Here is a 22,645-nt window from a genome sequence, read left to right on the forward strand (position 1 = left end):
CACAATTATTTTAGTAGTTTCCTAGCAAACATAAATGTTCTGTACATTATGAATCATATAAAAAAGATTATGAAACCTCAAAACACACACATAAAAATATACATGACTGTGTTAACTAAATGATATAAACTGTTCTATCAAGCATTCTCAGATACAGAATCTTTAAAAACTGTAGTTTTTTATTATTATTTGGATATTTTATACATGGCATAATTTGTGCTTTTAGTAAAACAGTAGAGAAATGCATACTGTATTAGAAGTCTTTTGATTTTATTCAGGGGAAACAGATTCTGTGAGTTGTGAATGGAGTCCCAACAATCTCAAGAAGGTTTTAAATTATGTGCTTTACTGACAGTAGCAAAGGCACCTGTGTATTGGTTTCAATGTCTTAGAAAATATATTTGATCCCAGACTTGTCGCGTGCACTTCCCATGATTCATCTTGCTTATATGCCTTGTCTTTGAGTCTACAAAAAATGAAAAGGCATCATTTATGCTCCTGCACTGGAAGAAGTGGCCCTGGAAGCCTTCTTGCAATTCCTGATGTTCATTTAGGAAGAAAGAAAAAAGCTGAGCAAACTGGACAGTACCGTACCAAAGGCTTTTCTGGTGTAAAAGTCTGGCCCACTTTCAGCTCCAGAGACAGACGTTGCTTGTGGAATGACATGTGGACCCCACTCCTGCTGGGGAAATGTACAGTTTTCCATTCGGGCAGACACACAGCTCATAGACAGTCTGTTTTGGGACTGGCAATCCAAGGGAAGGTGCAGCAGTGCCAAGTGGAAGCTTCCCCAGTCGGATTGTGTTTGCATTTAAAAATATCTGTGGGCAAAAGAGATAAGATCATATTAAATTACAGACTAAAAAAAAGACAGACTTTCATTCCAAATGAAAAATTGACAATCCATAACCACGATCAATCTAATATAAACAGATCGTACTAGCTGTGTTTCATTGATGCTATATGTACATGTGTTATATATAGTACATTGTTCTGACCAGTTTAAGCACTGTACAAAGCACTGTACAAATATATATGTAACCCTTGGCTGTAATGAATACAAAAATGTAAAGACAAAGGTAAAAATGACACTAAATACAATGGCATAGTGAGGAAGGAAATGCTCTGTTAAGTAATATCAATACTACTTCTCAAATATAGTAAAAAATAGATCCCAGAATGCAACATCCATAAATACTGTATCCTTGCAAGCAAAATACAAATGCTAGCTTCCCCCAGCGCAAAATCATGAGCAAAAGAAAAACCTTTGTGAACGATTTGGTTGGAAACCAAATGAATCCCCAGCCTTTTGGTCATTGCTATATTATTTCTACTGTATTGCTTCAAATTCCAAACACCTTTGCTTCTCAGCATCTCACTACACTATGTTTCCGATCAGTCATGAAGCAGGGAGGTATTTCTCAAGAAAACAGTCAACAAACGAACAAAGCAGACAGGCCAAATTTCCAAGAAAATTATTAGGATATGGATAAAGAAGTTAACTGTATGCATGAAGGATGGGCCTCTTATTGTCTCTGACAACTAAAACTATATGAAATTTTCATAAATGATCTTGAATACATTCTTTTTTTACTGTTGGGATAGAGGTCCTTCCCTTTTGGACGTATTTTTAAAATCACAGAGGGATCACTTGCTCCTGCACATGGTGAAGTAATGCTGGCTAAGCTGTCTCGGGATGCCATGGTGTACAATTTGCTAACTAGTGGCACAATTATGGCATAACTGCCATACAGTGTCAAATATCAAGTGACACAACTCCAACTGTCCATGATAATTTCCTTTGCAATCCATACTTCATGTTAGAATTGATCATTAAAATATTGCTTCTTGAAGAAAAAAAATCAAATATCAGTAGTAAATTGTGCAAAGGCCTGAATATGCAGTTAAATGCATGTATCCATATTCTCTCATTTTTGGAGCAAACATTTTAATTTATGATGGCAAAAAATAAAAACAAACCATTACTTCAAGTCCTCACGAGATGTACTAACTTGTGTATTAAGACATTGTTTCCGCAGGGGTTAAAGTCATTATAATTATTGATATCTTTAACTAAAGGTTCCAGAATAAGTGAAGTGAGTTCATTGCCTTGAGCCCCTTTTTACAGTCCAATCATTCAGGGAGATGAAACAACCATCTCTTATTTCAGTTTTGATTAGTGTTGTCTATTAAACATCCCAGCCAAACAAATGAAAAAGACTGTTCATAATCTCAACAGACATTTCTTTCAAAAACTTGAGACATACTTCAATATACCATTGAAAAAGTTGATAAGCTTAAAAATATTAATGGTATTTTTGAGTATATCCTCTTTCTGCCAGCTTGCAGTTTCACTGTTGTGCATTAATTTCATCAGGTGTTCTTGCACATTATTCATATTCTATCCTTACAACGAGAAAAAGAAAAATACAGGCAAAATGACAAGGCAAAATGGGGGAATGTTTGTAGATACGTCAAGGAAAACCAATTAAACTAAGTAATTCTGTCATTTTTACCTAAAAAGAAAAACTTGCACAAACAGATGTCCAAGTAAGACTCTATCTTGATAGTCTATTTTGACATCACAGGAGCTCAAAAAAGATCACATTTGTTTCCTGTTTGATTACATTTTAGCAGACACTCTTATTCAGAGTTACATAGGTTACAGTGTTTAGCTTTATCAATATATACAACAGAATATTTAGTGAATGAATGGTTAGGTACCTTGCCCAAGGGTACAGCAGCAGTGCCCCAGTGCGGCATTAAACCTTTCAAGAATGACCCCTGCTTCACAACACAGTGCTACACTGCTCCCCACAATGATATTAAATAGCATAAAATGCACTGAGTATGCGTATAATGCAACCAACATTGTGTCATCAACCCAAGCAAGCAACCATCCCTGGGCAAGGAAGTGGGTTGCTGAGGATTGTAATATTGCAAAAAAACAATTGTCAATAAAATTAAACAGAATTATGAAATAATTATCAAAATCAAAATTCAAAAATTAATCCCAAGATCATCTGAAATCTTGAAAATAATTCTACAACAAATGTTAATGTGTTTTTCTGAATTTCTTCTTTTTTATTAATTGAACACTGAATACCAGGGCACATCTGTGCTTAATTTAACTGTACATATAGCCATAAAGCCACAGCTTAGACTTCATTTAAGACTATTAAAAAACTAAGGAAAACACTAAAACGTAGGCCAGGTATGGGAATCCAATTCAAGATGTTCATTGGGGCCACACTGAGGCTACTATTTTACAAAGGTCTGGAATTACACTTCATGTTCACAGTATATTTGTGAATTAGACTTGATGTACATTCCTAATGCAGCTGTTTGTAACAATTGTGGTTTTGTCATGATAAAATGCATCAGTATTCTCAGATTATGTTTACATAATGATGTACATGTGAATAAACGGGCTTGTAATTATAGGCAGTCAAAGTGTTTTGTTTGGATGATTTCTCATGACATAGCTGGAAGGAAGAATACACAGTAGTAATATTATTATGTTTGCAATCAAATGACTTTGTCATGTTTTATTTATAATAGCTATCTCACTGCTGGGGTCCTGGGTCCTGAAATGTAACCCAGACAGGGAATGATGGTTGCCCAAGACTTCAGATATGTAACAGGCGCTGAGTAGTGTTAAACTTGACTCTTAGACAGTAAGCCTGACCAACTAGACTTCCCCTGTGTATCATGTCTGTGGGATACCCGTCCACTCCCCCCCCCCCCCCCCCCCCACTAAATAAGACAATTTCTTTTTTTTTTTTTCATTTATAGCTGATAAATAATTACTCAATAGTATTTGAGGCTTTTATTGTTCAACTTGGACAGCCTTGCCTAACACTCAGTGTATCATCATACAGAATGAATGGGAGATAGGATGGACATTTTGACTGAGCAGGCTATGTGCATGTCTGATACTGAGGGGAGCAATTTGTGTCACACACAGCTGTGTGGAAAGGGAGACCAGGTAATTGATATATCAATTTGTATCCACAAGATGAGATTGTACAGTCCGTTCCGGCTCTAGTCGATTTTAATGGAAATCTGTAAAGCAGTGCAATGTTTAACTCAACCAATCTTGTTCAGAATTTTTTTAAGTTTAACATTGCTCATTGTCAGTGAGCTGCTGACAAAATGATTTTTTAAAAAAATCTGTTCTAAACAAGGTTTCTTTTGTAATAAACTGACTATTTGTGCACGGTTCTTCTGCTTATTGTAATGGCATTGTCTCTAACCAAAAAGACTGATTGAGGTAATGGTATCATAACCTGGTGATTGACACTCACCACAGCCTAACCTGAGTTTAATGTAATTCACTATTGACAAGGAATTAAGAAGATGATGGGGTAATATTACAATTCACCCACTCTTTAGCAACTGCTTTGTATTAAATGCAGAAATGCAGTCCATAAATATCCTCAAATATTCATAACCCTTTACAGCTTCTGTAAGATATGAGAGTTTGTCCTGTAGCCATCTACTCTGTTTCTCTCTGGTGAGCTCTTTGAAAGACTGATTATGAATGAATTCAGCACAAATTAAGGGCTATGCTCAAAGCCTTACCAATAATTGCTCATCAAAGTGCATTATTTAAATTGCCTGCAGTTTATATGGATATTAACATTACTGAGGTACCAAGAACTAAAATAATAACAAAACATCACTCTGTGTTCATCTGGGAATAAAATGATGTGTCCAACCTTGCTAAGAAGGTTACCACCCAGTCTCCCTAATGGGTGCAATATCTGATATGATTTTAAACAAACACACTGCTCATCGCCAAGCTCTCAGAGACTGGCATCTCTGGGACTGCCCTTTCTTGGTTCAGGTCCTACCTGACAGGTAGATCTTCCCAGGTCTACTGGAAAGGCTACACCTCCACACCCACTCCCCTCACTACAGGTGTCCCCCAGGCCTCTGTATTGGGATCCCTCCTCTTCTCCATCTACACCAACTCACTTGGTTCAATCATTAACTCACATGGTTTCTCCTATCACTGCTATGCTGATGACACACAACTAATCTTCTGTTTTCCTCCTTCCACCCCCCAGGTCAACGAAAAGATCTCTGCCTGCCTGGCCGACATCTCCAGATGGATGGCCTCCAACCACCTCAAGCTTAACCTGGACAAGACTGATCTGCTGTTCATCCCGGCCAAGCCCTCTTCTCTTCAAGAGCTCTCAATTACTGTCGATGCCACCACAGTAACTTCCTCCACTTCTGTGAAGAGTCTGGGTGTCACCCTCGACAACAGGCTGGACTTCACCGACTACATCTCACAGACAACACACTCCTGTCGATCCCTCCTCTTCAACATCAGGAGGATTCGCCCTTTTTTGACCAACTACTCCACCCAGCTGCTTGTCCAGGTCACTGTGCTCTCCTGCTTGGACTACTGCAATCCCCTCCTCGCAGGCCTCCCAGCCTGCACCATTCAGCTGCTGCAGCTCATCCAAAACTCAGCTGCTAGGCTGATCTACAATCTACCAAAGTTCTCCCGCGCCACCCCCTTGCTGAGATCCCTCCACTGGCTCCCGATCGCAGCCAGGATCCGCTTCAAAACCTTAACTCTCACCTTTTCTGCTGCAAAAAAGACTACCCCGACCTACCTCCCGGACCTCATCCAACCTTACGCACCTGCTCGACAACTTCGCTCTGCTACATCCAGACACCTCGCTCCTCCCACCATCAGAACGAAAGAGCCACGCTCCTCACAACATCGCTTTTCCGTCATCGCCCCCCAATGGTGGAATGAACTCCCCACCCCCCTGAGAACAGCCCCTTCAAACCAACCCTTCGACGTGGACTGAAGGCACACCTCTTCAGACTCTACCTGGACTGACACCCTTGCCATTTTGACCTTGTAGATCTAAGATTCTTGGCTTGTACTTGTAGCTCTATCTCTTACCTTGTATTTGTAGCACGTTTTTGCCTAGGTAGTATAGCAGTACTTTATTTTCCCAGTGATTGTATTCGATATATGTGCCTTTAGATCAGATTAGTTCTGTCTCGCTACACTGACCTTTTGTTCAGCTTCAGCACTATCTGCTTTGTATGACCTGTACGCATCTTGCCCTTGTGCCTGTGCCTGTTTGCCCACTATATGCAATTTTGTACACTGCTTTGGATAAAAGCGTCTGCTAAATGAATAAATGTATATAGTTCTACAGAGGTGTGTTTTCTTTCATTCGTCAGGGTTATCTATGGCACACTATGTGTGAAATTCACAGGAACACCTAACAGAGTATTTCTTTCTTGAAATTACATGGAATGGACAATGAACACACAGTCAGTCATTGAGAGGTCCATCACCTCAGACATTGTAGCAGCAAAGATCAGAGCGGAGGAGAGGTGGAGATTAAAGATAAAGCCAAATTAAGCCACACCAACCCAAGCATAAAAGTAGCACAGAACAAATCTAACAAGTTTATACATACAAAATAATTATAAGGAAGACAGAGCACACCTGCATACCACTTGTTGTAGTTCGTATAGAAAAATAAATTCATGAGCACAGTATTGTACATCAGGCTCCATAATCTTGGATGAGCTTCAAAAGTAACTGAATACGCTTTGTCTGGTCTGAAGGTGAACAAGATGTCTTTGGAGCAGAAAGAGCAAAAGTCTTATAGTCAAGTGACAGACACGGTGATGTATTACTCAACTGCTTAGAAGTTAATTAAATACCATCTCCTCTTATTAAAGCAAAGCTGGTCCTGGAGCCTGGTATCTCTACTATGTATTTGTTATTTTAAGATAAGTATCAATTTAATATGTTCAATGTTCATATCTAATTTTTGAAAGGCAAAGTTGGAACCATCAAGTTCTAAATACCCTACTGAGCAGTTTGTAAGTAACATATTATAGCTTCCTCACAATCTAATGCCAATCAGAATAAAACAAAGAAGACAAAAATCACAAAATTTGTCTTTTTAATTGTAGGTAATTGAGATAATGGGGAAGCAAACATGAGATTCAGAAGAAAAACAAACCTCCAGTCTACCCAGACTAAATTTCAACTTTGAAAGGAGCATACCATTTTTACTGACTGTAAGGACTGTACACCTATGCCACAAATTCACGTCATCTGCACTAGTACAAACTCACCTCTCCTTCTGTGGATTGAAGCTGTAGGTCTTTTCGACAGGTAGCTTTGAGCTCCCCAGCATCTGCGTTAATTTCCACACCACGAGGGGCCTCCATAGTGAGGGTCCTTGTCGGGGATTCAAGCCTAAAAAATAAGCAACAATGAATTAAACTTACCTTATTTAAAGGGACTGCCAGTGTCAACACATTTTGTTTCTGCAGCATCAGACGTAGAGATTGCCCCATAGTTCAGGTAAATAATAAATCAACTGTTAAAATTAAATGGCAAGATTAATGCTCAAACCTCTTCAGATAAAAGCCAGGAAAGCAAGTGCTGCATTGATTGCATGGCAAAAATGTAAAGTGGAAACTGACAGACATCTTCATAGAAATGTTCGCTGTGGGCTATTTGAGGTCCATTGCAGTACTCATTAAATTATCACAGTGAAACACATGCAATATCAGTAATGACTTAAATATAAGGCAATAACATGTTGAGCCTCCCTTTTTTCATAACAAGTAAGAGAAATCATTGATTTTCTCATGGTGCTTGCTTGCAATTCTGAGCTCCAAAAATATATAGATAGGCTCAACACTTCTACATAAATGATAGCAAAACCTGTTTTACGCTTGAACAAATTGTATTTATTATTCCAGCCTGGTTCAACTCACACGTAATGGTAACATCTCATTTGACCTTCAGCTGTTATTTTCATGCAATATCCTTTCTGGCTACGTGAATAGATAAAAATATGAATAATCAATAAAAAAAAACATGTAATTTTATTTTCAGCTTTACAGAGTAGGTAATTGGTAGAACAACATGGTCAGTTCAGTTCACATCAGTGAGTGTCAGTTATGATAAATTTCAGATTACCTTCTTTCTTTTGAGAGGCAGCATTCAGTACTGTCTTCTAAGTTGACTGAGTTATTGGGGCAATAGTCAGACATTCCATCTGCTTTTATTCAGTTAAAAGCAATGTGCACATTGTACATATTCAGTACGTTCCTTGAAAAATCCTTCACTTGGTCAAAGTTACTTCTGGACAGCCCAGCTACTTTGAAATGTTGCTCAGTGAATTGGTAATGGCAACATAATCTTGAAAAATGTAAAGCAATTTCATGCATCAAGGTCCATCATGCTAATTTAAACAATATTGAAAGACAGAGGGTCCATACATCACAATTCAGATGTTTGAACAGATGGATGTTCTAACTCAGGTAAAATTACCTTCAGGAACAGTTCTGTCAAAATAATAATAAAAAACTTGGTTTGTAGTGTTGATTATACTGAAGATGAAAGTATTTATTACTTTGGAAATCCTTTGTATTGTAATATGAAGGCACAGGTGCAGCACAGTATTGGAATGTTGGTTATTTTTAACAAAGGAAATCTTGTATTGTGAAGCAACATTTTCATACAGGACTAAGACTGTATATAATTTAATATAAATAAAAAATATAATATAATATCATTTAAATTTCACTTTAACTTCAAAATACATACACACAGGCATTTATTTTTAAAGCAATGTGTCTGGACAATATTTCAGTCAATCAAATAAGAGACCCCGATATACATCCAGCTTCAGTATTATATTGATGCTTTTGGTTAGTTTGTACACATTTGTTTTTTTATGCTGCCATTATATCCGATTCATTGCAGAGAAGTAACAGTTCTCTAAACTGCACAGGGTGTTTTCAGTTTAGACTTAAAAAAAACAATGGTGTCTGAACTGCCAACTGCTTTAGAAGGGAACTCCACTGCTTAGGGGCAACTGAGCTAAAAGCTGTTCTGTCCATGGAGCAAAGCCTTGCTTAAAGTATTGAAAGGCAGCCAGCATCTACCAAACATAGTCACTGAGTGGGTGTCTACACCAGCAGGAGGGTCTCAGTGGTAAGTGGGAGCAAATCCATGTAGTGCCTTAAAGGTCGGTAGTAAGATTTTGTAATCAATTCTGTATTTAACAGAGAGCCAATGCAGCCTTAGAGGTAGTGGTAACATGTTTCCAAGATTGAGGGTTGGCCAGAATGATGGTCGCTGAGTTTTGTATATACTGGAGATGATTTAATGCTTTGATAAATAATCTACTGAGAGGAACATTATAGGACTTAGGATGTCATAAATGTATTAATTTGCGGTGTAGCATTACTGAAGAAAATGAGCAAGGTTCTTTACATGTATTAACGACACCTTTGTTGTACGTTTTACAGAAATGCCCCTTGTTTTTGTGACCATGTTCTTTTTTTTCTCTCAAAAACTTGGCAGGACATAAAAAAAGAGGATGGGGAAATGGGAAAGGAAGAGGATTACCTCTAGCATAGCCTGGATATTAAAACCACCACTATCACCATATTGTTGAAAAAACATTCAGTTCTGTACAGGAGTAACAATTGAACAAATGAAACAACTGAAAATAGTGTAATAAGTGAGCTTAAAGAACAAATCTAAACAGGAGAGCAATTCTGCTGCTCTTAAGTACTATGAGGCAGTGAATTGCAGAGCTATGGACCATATGCTTAAAATGACACCCACTGTGTTAGGTCTTGTCCTAGGGTATGACTTGCTGTGGTACAGCCAGGGGTGTGAAGGCTGCACCCAGCAGGGCCATGCATGTGGTGCACAGGAAGAGGCCTGGTGAGTGCTGAGGTGTGAAATAGGTTCGCCCTGTACTGTATCTTTATTAAACAATCAATGCAACACTTTGCTAGGTGACAAAAGAGTAACCTGAAGTGAAATCGCAACATTAGACTTGCTTCATGTGTTTTCCATCTGTGGCAGAGCACCCATCCTACCGAAATTCCAGTCCCTGTGGAAATCAGGAAGGTTTGGTAGATCTGATAGATCACCACTTGCAAGCGTGCTTTATTGTTCATTGACTGTAGATGTAGCACAGGGTGCTGTCCATAGCACTGCAGCAGCTCCACAGTTGGGCTCTGGGTGGTTCACATTCAGAGCACTCTGCAATGAAGACTACCTGCACGGTACAGGAATATTGAAGGGGAGGTTTGGAGACATTGTGGTCTCATTCCATGTAAATACGTAGAAACCAAATCAGAAATTCAAAATCAATCCTCACCAAAGGCCAGTGGAGGAATGCAATGACAGTTGTACGATATGCAGATAATTTTCAGGTATTAGTTGTAATCCAGCCTACATATTGCAAGGATTTGGGAGAACAACAGAAAGCACATTGTGATAATAATGTCAAGAGAAGAGGAAAAACATGGACAAGCTTTTTTGCATCAGGGATAATCAAGGGTGACCTTAACTTGGAAATGTTCCTGAGGGTGTAAGGAAATTACTTTTTAGATAGTCATAATATAAGAATCAAAAGTCAATCAATCCAACTTTACTGTTAGTGTTAAAACCTAAGTTGCAAGTGTGATGAGAGTGAATGTCCCTCAACCAATACTAAGATCACAGTTAACAAATGTAACAAGAATAGAAGAATAACACGAACATCAATAAACACAAATACCCATCTCACATTAACACAGAAAATTTATGATCAACACAGACGTTAAACTAAATGATCAATCAAATTTAGCATGGAGTCATGGAGTCATGCAATGAAATGCAATTTACCTTTCAGAGGGCATGGAAATATTTTTAAATAAATCAACCCTGGAAAGTGTCTTTTTGTAGCCAAATGGTTAGTAAAGTACCTTAGCCATTCAATTCAGGATGATGTCACTGAAAATTAGGCAAATCGGATTCAGTGTGTGTATGAAAGAAAACCAGGGAGCTCCCTTTTCCACTATTATAATGGATGTCACTCGGGATACTGCCGAAACGGATCAGCTTAGCCAGATCTTCAGGTATATAACAATTGAAAGAGATGACAGGAATGTGGCTACAGTAAAGATTCAATGATGCATTTGTAGGATTTAATGAAAGTTTAAATGCATCTAATATAACTTGAGCTGACAGTCCTCAGATGCATACAGAGGAAAGGCTTAGACCTGATAAGGTGACCTGGACAAGGGTGAAATGGGGCTGCCAATATGTGGTGTTTACTCTAGCATTCAGGCAAGAATTTTAAAAAAAGAAGCCAGTGCTGCATATGTTAAGTGTGCAAAGCCCAAGTTAATTGTAGGTCTCAATGACTCCTTTAAAGGTATACTGAAGGTGAAACAATGTTATGACATTGTTGACAGATTGTACAATATGTTTCTTCAAACATAGCAATAAGAGGTAGTCTAGTCTGTCCCTGTTGGCATCCATCTTACAAATGTCAAACCAATTCAATAAAAACAAAGGTAAAAAAGTGTGTTCAACTCATGCAATGAATAACTGCCTGGACTGAGGTTTCAGACAGGTCAACAAGCATTTCTTATCTTTTTTTTCACAAAATGAAACTATTGCAGAGGATCAATGCATCAAAGATGCAACACAGAGCTGGACTTCTGCAAATTAGTACATTGGCCCAATAGTGTATTTAAGAATGTAACTTCTGAGAAACTTTGAGGAAGGCAGAATCCCCTCAGGCATTGTCAGGCAAATAGAGTGGCCAAAAAGTCATTGGTGGAAAATGTCAATTTGATTAAATATGTAAATATGAGTTTTTAGTAGAGGAGGAATACAATGTTATGGGTGTTCATATGTAGTCATAGTTTAGCTCCAAAATAAATGTTGATTTCAGGCCTTGAGGGCAACATTGGACTTATTCAAAGTCATTGAACCAAGCACACTTATCTATACAAAAGATGATGAGCTGTATAGTATTAACAATGAAATATGCATCCCAACCCAAGTCATTCTTGTTTCACTACTTCAGAGTAGACATCAGGGTCTGCACATAGTTATAATTCACACAACAACTGGGAATAATGCGCCACTGATCTTTTTGATGTGCAAATGTGCACATCTCTGACACTACCCCTTGCACACATGAAGTCAGAATATAGCCGAGCAAGAGGTGCATAATTCATTTCAAAAGAGCTTGTTAAAAAGCACATGTTACACTTGCACATGTCATCTTACAGTCTGTCCCTATCCCAATCTGTCATGTAATTTTTATCAATATAATTTCATATCATTGTGATGCTAGTTCATTTGTAGTAAGAAGTAAAATAAAAATATGCTGCTTTGGTCTTCACACAAAGAAATGAATTCAGACATTTTAAATGAATAAAAGTTTACAAGGATCCTGCCGGTCTCCTGCTTTCTTCGAAAAATTCCCCAGTAAATTTAGAGAAAATATATCTTCACAGTGGTTATTTTTGACACAAAAACAAGTTCATGTGAAGATCATGTCAAGGTCAGCAGCAGATGGAAAGTAATGTGTCTGTAAGTTCTCTAAATTAGCACTGTTGTAGAAGAAATCAGTTGCCCAGGTTTCTAGTTTGCTGAGTCAATTAAATTTAGACCACTTCAGTGGGTGAGTAATGGAATGTTTTTTAATTGCCCCAACAAGATATCAGTCTTTCTTGCTTTGTGTTCTGCAGGCTACTAGAACATAGACACATACCTGGCATAGCTTGGCTATCTGTGCAGATATAATATTTAATATTCTTTAAGTACTGTTTCGACATGACAGAGTTATACTGCATTAGACTGACTACATTGTACAATGTCCTGAATTTAGGGAGACTGTGTTTTTGTACACAAAAACACAGTTATATGTTTGGTAATACTGACCACATCACCTTGCTGCACACATTAGAATTTCAGTCTTTAAGATTTGTATATGTACTGACACACACACACACACACACACACACACACACACACATATATATATATGGCTAGCTATTGAGAATGCCACCTGATTTTAAGATTTTCAGATCATTATAAAAGAACAGTGTAAAAGAACAGACAATGTCAAAATATTGGTACTGGGCAAACATCTCCTGTTTGGCATGTAGGAGTGATCTCAGGGTGCTCTGTCCACTGTCTTCTCATTTTTATCACTGGCCCACGGTGCAGCCTCATATGATTGTCTTCAGACAGATATCACATGTCTTTATACCAATCTCTCTCAGAGTACTAACAAAGAAAAATCAATTAAGCTTTAATATGTTGTCAGGTTATGGTATGGTCCCTGATCTTTCCTTTTCTTTGCTCATACATTGTGGTTCAACTAATCCTTTGCTTCTTTTGTTTCAGCTAGCCCTCTCTCTCATGGCAGGCTTGCTTTGCATGTAGTTCAATCCCCAGTTTCTGGATATGTAATTTTTTGAATTGCAGCACCATTTTGTAGGAAGCACTTAAATATATGGATTTAGATTGTTAGACAGATAGTTGTACACAAGCAACAATGTTTGTCATCTGCTGTGCACAATGGACTCTGAATACTGAATGATTTTCAATACTGATGGTTCTGAATGCTAAAAAAAACTGCATGATGCAAAGTTAGAAACCAACTCCTATCTGCAATTTATATGTTATTCTCAAAGGTGCTCTTTATCTATAAATCATTTTCATTAAAAGTAAAAATTTCAAGATGCCTTGTTCTTAGAGCAAAGAGAGACAAAAGGAAAGCAAAGATCTGATCAGACAAAAATGGGTATACATCTCAAACAATCCCTGAGGCCCACAGAAATATGTGAAAACCAAACTGCTGCCATAAATATACACACAAAGAACTATTTCTCTTGCTTTAAACAAAATAGATACTCAAAGAATCCTTAGATGTTTCTCACAGATAAATATCCTCTTCAAATGAAAATTACTTCTTTTTTTTAAATCCTAAACAAAGATGACACCTTTTTTATCATCCCACCTTCCACCATCATTCCACCACCTGAGTTATTTACTTCAGATAAACACGGAAGGTGCCACTTAGATTAGTAATGGTGGGGAACAAAAAAACATTTAATACATCCAATACTATATATTTATATATACAGCTTGAAATATAATACTACACCACGGTAATTAGGTAACTCAATCATTTCAACGAGTAGATGCAAATTCCTGTATTATACAACATAAAATACTGTAAGTCACAATCAAAAACAGATCCATTCTCCACAGTGAACATCAACTGTATTGCAAACGTTCAGACTGCAGGTTTGGATGAACTTGGATATCCCCAAAGCCTGTGTCGGCTTATAGCAGCTTGATCAATTTTCATCTCATTATGTCCAGCATTAGCTACAAGATTAGCTGATGGTACGTTCACTCTCTAGCTTCGAAGAGATCTGACTATTTCAGCAGATAGCACAATCCTTCTCATGGGACAGTAGAGGTATACAATAATACAAAGCAATTATACCCTTTTTAATGGATGTGACAACCACAGCCTCCAGCAATTACAGTACCAGTCAAAAGTTTGGACAGATAATGGGAAACATTTATTCAATGACATTTTGATCTAAAGACGTATGCTTAAATGCTTGAAATTTGTTTCTCAGACACATATAAATAGTGAAGTTGATCCCTATGTATGAATTTCTTTCCAAAAAATAATTTAAAAATATTTTTTGGCTGCTTTGTAGAATCTGAAATATAAGAGTTATAAGATTTGTTTAACACTGTTTTGGTCACTGCATAATTCCATCTGTGTTCATTTGATAGTTTTGATGCCTTTACTATTATTCTAAAATGTATAAAGTAGTAAAAATAAAGAATAACCCTTCAATGAGTATGCCTGTATGTGTGTATGTATGTGGTACTGAATATGTGTCCAAGTAACAACAAAGCCTGGTGAAAATCTTTTACAGTGATGTGCTATGCAGTTTCATGGAATCAATCTCATCATAAATAACATCTCACAATCTACAAGCACGACTAGTTGCCTCTCAAAGCTACTTTATTTCTGACACACAGGGTTGAACAATAAATCATACAGAAACAACACCAAACGGGTGATGGAATTTTGCCGGTACAAATCATATTGAGTTTCATGATGAGCATTCTACAGGAAAAGGGGAGTACAGGGTGGGAGATGGTAGATGGATTCTGTATGATTACAAAATGACACAACCCTCCACAAACCCATGCATTTAATTCAAACAAGGGCATGCAAAATAGGGAGTACAAATATAAAGAAATAGTCTTAGTTGCACTGTAAGGAGCAAATGAATCATTCATGAACTCATGGACTGGAAAGGATATTGGGATGTTTTGCAGAAAGGAAAACACTTTCCCGTTCTACCCTTGTTCAAAATCAGTTGAGTTGGTTAAGCTGAGAAGAGCAGTAAAATCAAGCACTTCTATGTACAGAGAAATTCAGGGGTATGAAACACATACTGCATATTAACATGATTTGTAAAATGTTTAAAAGAGAAAACATTGACAAATTGCAAAAATACATTCACACAGAGACATCTGTTTTGCTGTCCAATTCGCACACACTGAATCTTCCATCTTCAATGTAAAATAGTGATCCTGCTCCCCCAGCATCACAGCACTGCATGTCTTACAGATACCATTGAATCCCTGACAGTCAAACACACACACAAAGGAACCAGCACTTTCAACACAAAATAGTAGATGTTGAAGATGCTGTAGAGCCATCTCAAAGGAAAAGAATTCTGAAAACTGTTAGACACCTTGAACATTAAAGTAAAAGCAATATTGAAACACTAGGAGAAGTTGATTTCAGCCACATTAGTACACAACCTAGTATGCGCAAAATTGATAGGAAAAAATTCATGTCTTAAAGTTTCCAATTTATATAGCAGTTCTAATATCTTAGTCATATCCATTTGAATTTCAACGAGGCACTGTTAAATTTTGCCTGTCATAGTCTAACATAATCATTAGCCTTTAATTGGCTCTATAAAACCATTAAATGTTCCATTTACCTTAAGTGTACAATTTTCCACTTTCATTGAGAGGGCAAATGTCTTGTGGCTCTGATAAAAATAGATTCCAGAAATGGTATCATTTTTCTCCAAAATAGGTATTGGGGTTAATCTAGTTCATCCACTGACTGACATAAATGAATACACTGAAACACAGTATGAATCAAAATAAAATCACATCAAATATATTTTCTTGATCAATTTACACATGATTCATCCATTTGATGTAGCAATCAATGGATGAGAAGCAGTAATAACATTTGTAATGATTGTCAAGAAGAATGTTCCCCTAGAGAGATGAAGCAACCAGTATCAGCCAATGATTTTCACAGAGCTGTGTATTTTCATGTTGCAGGAAAGACATGATACATATATTTGTTGGCCTGAAAGCTGGTTCTGATTACATTTTGTCAATGTACCTGAAATCATTATTCAATCACTGTATGGTCTGATCAATACAGTGACAAAATTGTTTGGGTGAATTACTACACCCCACTATAAGTGACTATTTGGCTCTTTTTTGCCTATGCAGATACACAACACAACACATATGATTTTAATTAAAAGGGCACACAAAGACATTTGAAAGGAGAACAAATGTCGTCCTTTGCAATTTTTGGGCTATTCCTGTAAAGCTTCCCATGTCAGAGAAAACTCTACAGCTGTGCCCTTTACAACAATACAGTACATATAACTTGCTACAGTACTCCAATGCCTTTTAAATCCCTCACAATTCTATGGTGCTTGGGATACAACAATAAAAATTTGAAGCTCAGTTGTTGATTAAACCACTGATTTATGACATGATTTAATTTTAATAACCTGTCAGTGAATACAAACTCTCCATAGTCACTTTTTGACATTGACATATTCATATTAAAAGGGAGATACCAGAACATACATATCCAATGGAGAAAACAAAAGATTATTTAATTTTGTTTGTTAAAATATGTGGCATCAAGTACCGGTGGAATAAGATTAGTTTTGATAAGATTAGTTTCTGATTAGATCTTAAATAAAACCATCTCTCACCTCAGATCCTGAAAAGGTTCCGCTCGAATATGAGGTGTTTCAACGGAGTGCTCAAAGACCGCTCCTTCAGTTCCTGAAAGGTCAATGAAGTTTAAAAAATGTTAAAACATGCACAATATAACAAATACTTACAAGATACACAGTTTTTTATAGCAAATTCAACCAGGAATGTTTTACACATGTATAGGCATACAACCTATTAGACTATTACACAGGCTCTACAACACATCAGGTATTGACCATTGTCTTGTGTACTCTGTCAGATGCATGTCTGTGTATCTGGAAGCTTAGAACACGTGGTAACCTTTTCATGAGGTCAGTAAGTTAGAGGAAGGAGGGGATGAGGTAGGGGAAAAAAACAGCAATCAAATGTAGCCAGAAAGTGAAGTGTGAAGAAAAAATGTAACTTAAGGGGAAAAAATAAAGGGAAAAAAAAACAAAAAACTTTAACTCGGGTGAATCACTTGAACTGTAAAATACATTTGGTTGCAAGTTCATGACCTGACAAGTCAAACTCAACAATTGTAAAAGTGTCCCTCTCTGTCACTTATTGTTGAAGAGGGTAGACTGGGGGATACTTTTGTTGTTGTGGTTTTTTGGAGGCTAAAAATAAAAAGAAAAATGAACTTTTACTACAATTAATACATTCTGCACAGGACTGATTTGCATACTATAATCAGAAAAGATTACAAGCCCAGCAGAAATAATAAATTTACTTTTGGGAGAAAGTTCTCTTAGCAGTCTTTGCAGTATGCTGCCTACTCTCTCATCGTTTCTTCACTGATGGCAAAATCCAGCTCCTTCATGCCACCACTTCTCAAACATGACAGTGATAAAGAGATGTCTCACCCGATCACTCCCAAACTAAATCCTCCCAACACCCTCCTCCAACTCACCCTGCTCTTATTAAAGGTTTTGAACAGATCGGTCCATCTGTTGAGCCCTGATGTGTCCTGATCTCTACCTGAATGGTTTCCACTTGACCTCACTGCCAATGTGCTTAATTGGGAATACCATGAAGCAAGGAAGCAAACGGAGCACAACCATTTTTTTTTTACCTCTAACTCCTGACAGCAAAGACAATGGAGAGTCCTGTAGACTGGACTATTTTAGCCAAAATTGTAAGTCTTGCTTAGTGAGATGGCAATTATGCACATTCAAGTCATAAAAGGGGGTGCGGAAAAAAATAAAGTTTTGGGGGTGTCTCACCCCATACTGCTGTGAAAACACACATTGGGCCCGTAACACCTTAGGTGAGGGCGTAATGTTATGCCACAACAGCAGTGACTGTAACAGGCTCTACTGAAAAGCATGACAGCAGCATACATAAGGCATGAAAAATGAACCAGTTAAGAAAGTGTTGTTTCAATAGTAAGCATAAATTCCAATAATATACTGGCAAAGCTAGATAGACAGCTTTAATTGGTCATGATTTTTGAATTGAATATGTAGGTGGGAGCTGCTATAAATAGTCCAAATGAAGATGAAAAAAAAAGAAAATAAGAGTGTGTTATCGCATGGGCAGAGTGAGAGAAAAAAAAAAAAACTACTGAGCTGCATTTATTTTTCATTTTCATTTTCTTTTGGTTTTCACTTTGAAAACAAGCCTGCAAGCTTCTGCTCACTAGCTAGCAGTACTTGGACCAAGATAAGGGTTTCTGACATCTTGTGAAGCAAAGCCTTATCTTACCTTCTAAAGTTGGTTGAATAAGGGCAATTTAGAGTACTAAGAATAATTTATAGAAACATTTTATATTCTGTTTTGGGGGAATATTAGGTGGTCCAGGTGAAGAGATGTCAGGTCCTGCATTTTTTTTATTGTTGTCAGATATTTATGCAGGCTCTCTAAGTCTGGGAAGCTTTCAGGGCCTGGACAGCAGTATCCTCCCAGACACAGAGGCCATGGGCAGTTAAGGCTCCTTGTGAATCAGTCCAGATGTTGTTTGTTGCATACAATACAACTGTTACAAAGGAAGAGACTCATAAGCCTTTCCGGGAGAAACTGCAGTTGATACAGTCACCCCATGGGTTGTCTTTCCAAACACTCCACTCATGCACAATTTGGCCTTCAGCACCATTGTGGGAGGACTCACTGAGTAAGGCCAGGCTGGAAATGTTTCTTTGATTTCCTTATGTGGTTTTGTATTTCTCCCAATCAATCAAGGAGAATAAAATAGCCTTTGGCTAATTTAGCCTGTTTTTATATGTGATCCTGTCCAATCACTACCTGACACAGTGCCTCAGGGTTTTTGGGGGGTGGGGGCGGGGTCCTTGTTTGCGTCTGTCCATTTTTTTCTTGCTTTGACTCCCTATGTGGACTTTCTGAAGGCTCTATGGTTGAGCTATTAATTGCATTTGGATTAATTGATTATGAACATCTATTAAAACCATATGCATTTGATCTGTGAGTGTTGTTAGCCTGGTCTGACACTGTTGCTAATTTAGTTTGAATGGATACACTTACGTTCTATTGTGCTAGAAGTCACTCTGGATAAGAGCGTCTGATAAATGCATGTAATGTAATGTGATGCATTTACTGGTGTGCTTCATTATCCCATTCATCCATCCACGCTTATGTTACCTGCTACCTATCTTTTTTATTCTCACTTCTCCCTGGAAACACATTTTCAGATGCTCCTCCAGGACTTTCTCTGACGTCATTTTTGACGATCCTTTATATGCTTTGTACTGTTGCTAAAACCTCTGTAACATTGTTTTCTTTTAGGCTGTAAAGTACATAAGGAAACTTAGTTTTTTTTTTAAGAAACTGACAATGTGATTCAAGGAGGAGACAAACGGATAGTCTAGTGTACTGTTTTCCAGCATGATGTGCCAATAGCGCAGTGACTGTTCCATTTTGAAGAGAATAAACTGTCTTGTGATGTCCTTCACAAAATGGGTATTTTGTGAATTTGAAAAAAAAAGAGTCACATTTATTACAGAGGCCCCTGGCTTTAAGTATTGATTTACTCTTTACACTCATAAGGGAATAGTGCTTCCTCATAACTCACATCAACCTCCTAACTCTGAAGGCAAAGTCATCTCACCTGTCACCCTCAGTTTCTCTGTGCCGATGCTGATCTCCTCTTCATCTGCAGAAAACAGCATCCTTTCACCATCACTGCTCCGCACTTCAAACCGCTGGCATTGTGCTTCCACCATCTCAGAGCCTAAATCAGACACAAAAAAGGGGTATTCAGCCGAGCAGCAAAATATAAGGGAAGTAAGGCAAACAAAGTAACATCAGCAAATAATGCGGGCAGGGGAACGACAGGAATGCTGTGTATTTTTTACATTTACATTTATTCATTTAGCAGACGCTTTTATCCAAAGCGACTTACATAGGTTACAGTTGTTTTTTTACAATGTTATCCATTTATACAGCTGGATGTTTACTGAGGCAATTGTGGGTTAAGTACCTTGCCCAAGGGTACAGCAGCAGCGGCCCAGCAGGGATCGAACCTGCAACCTTTCGGTTACGAGTCCTGCTCCTTAACCACTATGCTACACTGCCGCCCCTGCATTCATGCAATTTCCTACCTGATGTAGCTAATTATAAGTCATTTTAATTTTAATTATTTTCTCCATTGACATTTTGAAACATTTTCAAGTGGTAAACTCATGGTACATGCAGCTTTACACATGAACAGAATAAAACTGCCTTATACCCCATGCAAGAGAAATTTGCCTGTCAGCAGTGGCACCAATATAGTATCCAGACATTACAAAAAACAGACACAGAATACAATGAATTTAATTTTTACTGTACGGAGCAAAAGTATAACAATGTTAAGATGTAATAATAATAATAATAATAATTTGCACACATATACATGAATACTTCTAGATTTAAAACATATAATCTCTGTGGGAAAACAAAGATCACTAAAAACGTTGAAGCATTTGAGTTTGATAAAGTGCCTGTGGAACAGACCTCACTGACACATCAGCTTACAGTCGAGCCGGATGCTGCCCATTTTGCAAAATTGCATGTGTTATGAAGCACAAAAACATGATTTACTATTACATTTAGCAGCGTTGGGGATGCTGGAACTCCATAAAAATAGCTACACCGCTGTGGCCCATTACAGTGGCGGTTCCACTTCATTGTGCAGGACTGACTTTTTCTTCATAAAATGTGACTGGAGCCTTTGCTATTTTAGTGGGGCCCCTTTCATCAGTGAAGACAATAATGTCACAATTGTTTTCACCACTGATCTCATGATCAAAGGACCCATGCCTCTGAACACCAGAGTCATCAATCAAATAGCACACACAGTAATTGAGCTGAATACCATGTTGGCCAAGATCAGTATCTGTATTATCATGCAAATTGAGATGTGTGTAAAGTTAATATGAGCTGTCTCTCTCAGAAATAAGTTGGTAACATGTAGGGCCATATTGCTACATGTGGAAACATAACACTGAAGTTGTTGTGTAACATGGTTACAAAAGTTACAGCAGGCCTATATTGTTTAACTGAATCAATTTCAGCATACTGGTCAGAGACAGCTGTCAGCTTTATAGTATAGTAATTTATAGACCATGAGACCTTTAGTCAACAACAATGAAAACAAAAGTAAAATGGTGAGTGAGAGAATGGCATGAAGGGGATAGTGCTATTGTTTACTTCATTGAATATACACAGATACCAACTGTGATGTGAGAATGTATGACAATGACAAGTGGAAATTAACAGGATAATTATAGAGCAGGCATCAAGAGAATCTCCCTAATGAACCGTGACTTCAGTACGGTGGGCCTTTTCAAGTCAGCTGATGTTCCTGCCTTTTGACATACTGTACAAGCTGACTACAATTGGAAGGAGATTAAGAAAGAGGACCGAATCACTTCAGAATTCTTAATAACACTGAAACCAAAGCATAAATTCAAATTCACCTCTCTTGCCCCAGGAGTAAGACAAGCCTCACGCCGCTAACTGCTACTGACAAGACAAATAGCAGCACTGCTGATGGCTGTCAGGCACATAAAAAACACCAATGATGAATAAATAATGGGAATTTAAAATATGCTCTGGCAGCAACGACTGCATCTTGTTTAACAAGCAAAGCTTATTCTACATTCTGGAAATCATCCTGGGTTACTGTTGCAATGCAAAGCGCTTGCACCTCATTATACTGTAAGAACAATAGGGCTTGTGTTGGTGGAGGGCTGTATGCAACTTTGACATATGCGTGGTTTGTAAGTTTGTAATCTTATGGTTTTAGTGTGAAATCTGAATTATTTACAAGGCCATCTCAAGTCATGTTTGAAAATAAAAGAAAGGTCGGAAAAAATGCCAATACTTTCATTATTCAATGACAAAATGAATTTATAAATATGATTTTATTTGTTTGACCTATTTCAATCTTTGAACCAGAATCCTACTCAGGTGGAGAATATTATTTTGCTTATACCATGGCTACTTATCACAAATAAATATGGACATTTACATCTTAAAACCTTTAAAATAAACATGATGACCTTGTTTTACTATAGATATTTTACTGGAGTATTACATTTATCATCAGTTGGCTTCTCTCTGCCTAAAATTAAAATAGCAATCAAAGACCTGCTTAAATCAATAAATAAATAGCTTCCTATTAACCATTAGTTACCAATCTATCTTTGAATATAAACAAAACTGCACTGTTATGTAGTTAGCTAAAAGGCCATTAACCTGTATTGGTTTTGCCATTGTATACTGTGGGTTCATGTTTAATTCTTGATAAAGTGGCATTTTACAATG

The 22,645-nt window shown here is 37.5% G+C and overlaps 1 protein-coding gene across 1 annotated transcript in view; it reads right to left on the reverse strand.

Annotated features, from left to right (window-relative positions):
* Window positions 1-224: 224 nt before the first annotated feature.
* Window positions 225-22,645, reverse strand: part of LOC118793233 (zeta-sarcoglycan-like) — a 55,541-nt gene continuing 33,120 nt past the window's right edge. The window contains exons 4-7 of the mRNA XM_036551303.1: window positions 19,944-20,066; window positions 16,897-16,969; window positions 7,129-7,252; window positions 225-821 (exon numbers count right to left, since the gene is read on the reverse strand). Coding sequence (XP_036407196.1) covers window positions 630-821; window positions 7,129-7,252; window positions 16,897-16,969; window positions 19,944-20,066 — 512 coding nt within the window. The 3' untranslated portion in view covers window positions 225-629. The remainder of the gene's footprint in view (window positions 822-7,128; window positions 7,253-16,896; window positions 16,970-19,943; window positions 20,067-22,645) is intronic.

The sequence above is a fragment of the Megalops cyprinoides genome, chromosome 18 (assembly GCF_013368585.1).
Source record: "Megalops cyprinoides isolate fMegCyp1 chromosome 18, fMegCyp1.pri, whole genome shotgun sequence".
NCBI classification, from domain to species: domain Eukaryota; kingdom Metazoa; phylum Chordata; class Actinopteri; order Elopiformes; family Megalopidae; genus Megalops; species Megalops cyprinoides.